This window comes from Apus apus, chromosome 7 (assembly GCF_020740795.1).
Source record: "Apus apus isolate bApuApu2 chromosome 7, bApuApu2.pri.cur, whole genome shotgun sequence".
NCBI classification, from domain to species: Eukaryota; Metazoa; Chordata; class Aves; order Apodiformes; family Apodidae; genus Apus; species Apus apus.
In genome coordinates, this window is record NC_067288.1 from 12534970 (window position 1) to 12542329 (window position 7360).

General features: G+C 37.1%; 1 protein-coding gene across 8 annotated transcripts in view; it reads left to right on the forward strand.

Annotated features, from left to right (window-relative positions):
* Positions 1–6388, forward strand: part of PLPPR5 (phospholipid phosphatase related 5) — a 204369-nt gene extending 197981 nt beyond the window's left edge. For 6 of the 8 annotated variants that reach the window (XM_051624545.1, XM_051624544.1, XM_051624546.1 and 3 more), the window contains one exon: positions 525–888. In XM_051624545.1, the coding sequence (XP_051480505.1) occupies positions 525–659 (135 nt within the window). In that variant the 3' untranslated portion in view covers positions 660–888. Of the gene's footprint in view, positions 1–524; positions 889–4292 lie in introns of those variants that run through there. The other 2 variants (XM_051624549.1, XM_051624550.1) reach the window with 1 other exon arrangement.
* Positions 6389–7360: the final 972 nt, after the last annotated feature.

Consider the following 7360-nt stretch of genomic DNA (forward strand, 5'->3'; position numbering starts at 1 on the left):
CATGGTCAGATGGGGGAGAGGGTTTGTGTCTGTTTCTGTAACTCTGAAATATTTTAGTTGAGATGTATCCAAATACTGTTGTGCTTGATGCCCAAAAGTGTACACAGGTATTAATAACAACGGTGTTTTAGTACCTATATGTGTGTCACCAGGATGGCTCAACTAGAGTCCATGTACTTAAATTAGCTTGTAGGCAGATTTTCAGATTTCTGATGTCATAATGGTTCTCTATTGATATTAAAGTATTTTAAAGCAGATACAATATGACCTTGTTTCAGACACGGAAACATACCCAGGAGAGGCAGCTCATAAAAGTCCATAAGCAATTTTGTTTCAATGTCAAGTATTTGAATTTGCATTCATGTCCTATTCTTCTGCTAAAAATCTTCTTCTGGGCAGTTGTACATTGTTGGCTTTTTGAGTGCAAACTATGATCACTACACCTAAAGTTTAAATAAAATAATACTTAAATGTTGGAAGTGTAACAATATAGTCAGTGACCTGCTCAAATGTACCTGTTGTAGGTGTTACAGAATCAAGATATTAGTAACAATCAAGAAGGTCCTTTGCAACAAAACAGCCTGAAAGCCCGCATCACTAGGTTCTTCTCCTGGATATCAGGAATGGACTGTTTTGAACACCTTCAATTAAGGCAATAAACACGTGTGCAAGAGAACACATGAGTGTTGGTGTGTGGACTTGAAGCAAAGGCAGATGCAGTGTGGTGGCAGCATTCTGTGCAGGTCTGCAATGTTTTAAATAGGGAATTTCAATTGAACTCCTCCTTTTCTCTAAAAATGTGAGTCACCCTGTAAAAGCATAAAATATATTTTGCTGACCAGGAGACTTGCATGTCAACATTGTTATTACTGATGATAAATTATTTGCCCGAACTACTACAGGAGTATTTTTCATTTTCTTATAACAAACTCTACTCTGTGGAGGACTGCAGATAATTTTTCAAATTTCTGTTTTCAAAAATAGAAAAATCTCTTTTAGAATGATGACTTTTTTGGAATATTTCTATTTCTAGCAGAACAAAAATATTCCAGGTAAAAAATATTAAATATATGAAATGAAAATGACAAACAACAAAGTAATATTTTTTCCAATGCTTTAATTTCTATTAATATCTATTTAATTAGGTTATATTTATAAAAAAATCTGTAATGTTAAAATCTTAACAGAAGATATACAGATACGGATCATTTACCCCCAGAAACCTGCACTCAAGGCTTAGCCTTTCGTTTTTCTGTTAAGTGTTGTTGGAGCATGGTTATGAAGCATGCTTTGTTCACATGGTGCTGACACCAAGCTGATACTGACAGTTTAGAATTAATAATGCAAAAGCTGGTGTGCCTGTCTCTGAAACCACTGCTGTTGAGCAGACCCTTAGCATATTCTAGTTTTTTTGAGTACTGTAGGGGAGATAATTTCCCATGGAGTTGGAGAAGCTGAGCTCTTGTGCATGGTTTTTTGCTTGTCTGCTGCATCTGTATGAACCTGTGCTGATGGTGGTTAGTATCTCACACTGAACTTTGTCCCAGGAAATCTAAGCAGAATCCAAAGAGCACAGTAAGAGAGTTGAAATGTAGTTACTCAAAGAGGGATGCTGTGTGATTGTTTGGTTTTTTTGTTGTTTTTTTTTTTTTTTCTATAAAGTCTCAGCAAGGCTTGCTGATTTGCCTCAAACGTTAACATATGAAAAAGCATAAATACTCAAGACAGTTGCATGGATTTGTATCAGTCATTCTTGCCATCAGCAAGTGATTAATTTTGGTCTAGTGATGCATCACCTTGCTGAGTCCATTAGAAATTGATTGACACGTCTTCACTAGGGTCCAAATCAATAGCTCTGCAATCAGTAGCTTAGCCATTCTCTCTGAGGTTTTATTGAGGAAGGGGGATTTTCTTCTGTGTTATGTTGCATGCTCTGCATGTCCTTGTGAGGATGGTGACCTGCTCAGTTGTCAGGCATGTGAACCACATTCTCCTTTCCAAAGTAGTAGTTACCCAGTCCTGAGTTAAAGCCACTTATAAGAGCATTTGACTCTCTGCATCACAGACAGGACAGGTGTGTGTCGCTTAGAGAAGGGAATAGCACATAGCAGGACTTGAAAGTACTGATTTGAATAAATAATAAGGATTTTTTTTCTTCTAATTCCTCATTTTTTAACCCTCCTACTTATCAACAAAGTGAATGGTTTTAGACTGGTGCTAGTTGACAGGTTAAAATAAGGTAAATACTGTGAAGAAGATATCATAATAGTCTTATAGGCACTTCAGCATTATTGAAGTTGCCCAATGTAATGTCTGTCCTGGACTGAAAGCAGAAGATGGCCACCCAACTAAAATCACAGAATCATGTAACTGTCAGAGTTGGAAAGGAACTCTAGAGATCCTTTAATTCAGTTCTCCTGCTAAAGCACATCTATGTCCCCTAGAGCACATTAGTCAGAGCTGCATCCAGGTGGGTTTTGAATATCTCCAGAGAAGGCAACTCCACAACCTCCCTGGGCAGCCTGTTCCAAAGCTCTGTAACCCTCACAGTAAAGTTTTCCTTCATGTTTCAGTGGAACTTCCTGTGTTCCAGCTTGTGCCCATTGTCCCTTGTCCAGTACTGAAGAGTCTGGCTCCATCCTCCTTAGACCCTGTAGATATTTACAGACATTGATGAAGTCTCCTTTCAGTCTTCTCCAGGCTAAACAGTTCCAGCTCTCAACCTTTCCTCCTAAGAGAGATGCTTCAGTCTCCCAATCATCTTTGTTGCTTCCAAATGTGAATGTTTTGTTTTCTAGTTGGGAAATCTGATTTTGGTTCTCTTCTGCAGAATAAAAAAATCAGGAAACAATTATATTTGCTAATATTGTTTACTGAGAATCTTTTCACACCAAGTTGCACACTGATTCTTTTTTCTAATGCTTTTTAAAATCTGACTATGGTTTAATCATTATTTCTTTAAAATATATTATATTTTGGAAAAAATGTACATTGATACATATTATTTGGTGCTGTTCTCTTATGAAAGCTGTCATAAAATACAGCTAGAATATTGCTAGAGCTAAAATTATACTATAGGGGAGGGGGAAGAGGGCTTTTCCTCCTGGACAAAGTACAGCTATGGCACAGTGAGAGAGGGAACGAAGGGAGAGGGAAGCTGCCAGACTTGTTTGGAGGGTGGGGAATAAGAGGCAGCTCACCTGAACTTCCACTCAGGTACTTCTAAATTTCCTTCTGTAATGTCAAAATCAAAGATGCCTGCCTACCTTCCCCCACACAGGCTGATACATAAATATCCAAACAGTTTAAAGTAGTACTGGGAATCTAAACTTGTGTGGTGGCAACTGTTTGTCTCCAGCACTTTCTGTGGTGTGTGATAAGGGATTTTCTGAAGGACTTAGAATAGCATCACTTAAGCAGAAAAAGGGAGAGGTATCCCACTCTGTGAGTTATCTACATCCCCTCTCCTCTTCAGCTTACGTCTCCTCTCTTTGGACTTTGGTCTGCTCCAGGAGGAAAGATGATGAGAGAAATCTGCAGTGCTTTGCAAACTGTTATTTATCTTTGTGCATTTTTGCGCTGGGGAACAAACATGGCTTAATATCAACGTACACTTCATTCATTTTACACATTGAAAGTTTTATAAGAAATTGTGGCAGTCAAGGCTGCTGTGTGCCTAAAGAGAACATACAGTTCCTTTGGACAGTGCACATCACTGTGCACTTGTCTTCACCTACCAATTCTTTGCAGAGGCACCTGCTTAGGCTAGAGCATATAGGAAGTAGCTGCATGCAATTTTGCTGTACCATTTTGCTACTTGATTCTGTGCCATTGAGCTCATGGGGAGCAATTAATCTTTAAAAATATGCAACATTAAAATTGTATTGACACTGAAATAGAATATTGCAGTATCTCAGAAATTGTAATTTTAATTTCTAGAAATTTTGCTTTAAATTATTAATAAGGCAGCAGTAAAAGTACAGCTAACCCAATTATTCATGTTGTTACTTAGTTTTAAAAGCCCCATCTAAAACTAAAATCTTGTAGAGCCCTTGCACCCTGATTACAGTGTGCTTTTACATATCCAGTCTTTCAGCTGTTAACAAAGAATTGCTATGGGAGTGAGTGAGAGCACTGCAGTGAAAACCAGTTTTATTTACATCACCCTGTAGACATCTCCAAGCATAAGGCTGTACCTAAAGCACAAGAGGCAGAAATTTTCACACTGGTGACTGATGTCTATCTGTGTGGTTTCTGGGTTTTTATCTGTTTGTTTTTCCTTTAACTCGTAGAACCACATCACGGCCTTTGCAGAAGTCACATGATGTTGATGCTGATGTATATTCACTCCATTGGACTTCATCTCTTTTCACAGCCCACACACGATAATTGCAGTGTATCAAAAATAAGAAATTTTTAGAAGTCCTATTTATGACTTGATTTTTACATCATTAAAATGACACCAACATTTTGAAGAATTCTTAAATATTAGAATATTACTTTCTAGAAAAAATATTAACTGTTTACTTTTTGATGGAATGGGACAAACTGAGCACTAATTGCATTTATCTGACAATACCCTCTATTTTGGCTTCTCCTTGTTTGTAATGGTTCATATAACTATTCCAACAGTACTTCTTATTTTGATTTTACTTTGTTTTTTAAATCTACATTTTTAATTCAGCATGAACTTGTTTCCATTTGAGGCAATTTCAGTGTATAAGAACTAGACAAATATGTTCTGTATGAAAATGCTGTTTGCACATTGTATTTTGCTGTACTCCATGTAAGATATATCATTCAAACAGTATGTTATATGTAAGACTGGTGCTTCTGCTTTTGAAGAGAAAAAAATGCCAATTTTTACTGTAATAAGTATTGTATCATAATTAAAAGTTTATTTATTTGGATATTTTTCCTGACATAATTGTAGTTGAACTGTTGTTTTGTAGTTCTTGAATGTCTTGGGTTATATGTATGTATCTAGGTTAAAAGAGATGAAAATAATATAGAAAGTTTGATCATCTATATATTCTTTATTACTAATGATATCCCATGAAATGTTAAGGGCTCTATTATTAGCTGAGCGTATCTGATGGGAAGCCATGCTGTTAATGAATTGTGAATTATTCCAGGAAGCCTGCATCTTCTCATATTTATTGTACACCCTGATGTTATGCTGGGAAAATGGGTGCTAAGATGGTAAGAGCTTCACTGGCTTAGTGAGAAAAGTGCATGTGAGTTTCTACACTCAGTTTTCATGTTGGAGCACTCACAGAAATGGCTTCATAAATTTTTTTCAGCCGAAGTGAGCAGAACAGGCTGACTTTCTCTCTACAAATCTTTCTATCTCTTAGTGTTTCAGGGCCATATTCTTGGAAAAAAACCCTTCTGTCAGTCTGTGAAGTGTTGACAAATTGATTTTCTTCAACATCAGGCATTGTTATCTCTGTTATCGCTGTGAATAATCAAATTGAACCTCCCCTTCAAAACACAGCTTTGCTGACTATTGATAGTGAAGTTGTCCTATAAAAGTTAAGCGCCAAATGGGCAATGGCTGATTCAGTGGTAGCGTGTAGACACATGGAGAATAGCAATGTTCAGTGCAGGCTTTTGAGCCTTCTAGGCCTTAAATTTTCCATAATTCAGAGTATTTCCTGTGCATTAGTCATTGTTAGAAGATGTTTGAAACATAAGGCTGTAGAATCAGGTTTTTATTTTCTATGATGGATTTTAATGTGTTCCTACATAGTCATCCAGGTAACACCGGCTTTTTACTTTTTATTTAACCTTTGCTTCTGCTAAAATACAGCTACCTAAATAGTGCTCGGCAAACAGGGCAAGGCCAAGTCAGCTTTGAGTGCAATAATAGAGTGTATCTCACAAAGTTGGGCTAAGCTGACAATTAGGGAATAAAGAAATACATCCGTGGGGAGAAGAGTCCTGGAAAAGAGCCCTTAACCCTTAGTAACAAAGTTACTTAGATGATTGAAAATCCACCTTTATTAGACGATCAAGTCCAAAGTTTGTATCACCGTGTCAGGCACACTTACCCTTCTCTTGGTCTAGCTATTTAGGGTCCAAGGTACTAATGATTTCTCTGTGTGCAGATTTAAACTAAATCTTCACTCGTTTTTGCATGGTAGCAAACCTGCATTTTTTCTATCTGATTTATAAGATTACCAAGAGATTCTTTTACGTTAAAAGAGATTACTTTTTCAGTGTACTGTATATCATCAGCTTGTAACTGGTCTCTCTCTCTCAGGATCTTTCCCAGTCAAATATTTGGGTTAAATTTATCATTATTTCTGTGAACCAGCAGTGAGAAAACAAAAAGAGAGACACTCTGCTGTATAATGTATTTTTGAATAAAATAATTTTTCATTCATTTGTAGTGGATTTTTTTAGATAACTGCTTTAGATATATTTTGGTTGCTAGCCTACATATAATTAAATTATGCTTTAAAGTGAACTGTATTTGGTGGTATATTTTCACAATTAACCAGGAATCCCTACAGTTAACTACCTTCCTTTAGGGGTGGTGCTGGTGAAATTGAAAAGCAGGAGAGGAAAAGCTGTATCGCAGAAGAGTTGGCAGCCTGTTGGTGAGGGACTCTCCACAGGACATGAACGTGCCAAGCTCCAGACCCTACTTTTGATTTTTAGAAGAGGCAAGGATTTACCTCTTCCACATCTGTACCTCTCCGCAGCCTGGAGTTTGGGCCTTTGTTCTTCCATTCTGGACCTGGAAAAGCTTCAGTAGGAACAGTTTGCGAAAAGAAAAGTAAGTTGGCATTTTCTGACTAAAATGGCTTTTTGGTGGTTGCTTTTAAAAAAATGCTGGTGAGGAGCCTGTGAGAAACAAGCATCATTTCTCATTCAGGGAATATTCTGGTGCAGAGTGGTTCCTAATAAAAACACTATGGTTGAACCATTTCAGTGGTTTTGAATGCAGATGGTTTTAGGATCCTTGTGGACCTTTTCTGTTTGTACTTCAGTGAAACAGTTCCAATCTATTTATAAATGAGATGTTTAAGAAGAATTTCTAATGCTGTGCTGCTGTGTTCCTAAAAATGGAGCTTATAAGGCATATGGGGACACCAGCTGGGCTTGTATCCATATCATTTTAGATTCCCTTATATGTATTCTGCTGTTTGTTCATAATCATGAACTGCGTAAGACATACGGCAGTAGCATCTGGGCTCACATCTCTTCAGCTTTAAAAATGTTCATTTTCACAATATGCATTACAAGAGGATAAAGTTGGTATTCTTCAGCTGCAATTTTTGCTGTTTGCTGTTGCCTTCTAACTTTGTTGTTGTCCAAGATCTCCATGAGTGTGACAGTCCATTTGCGTATT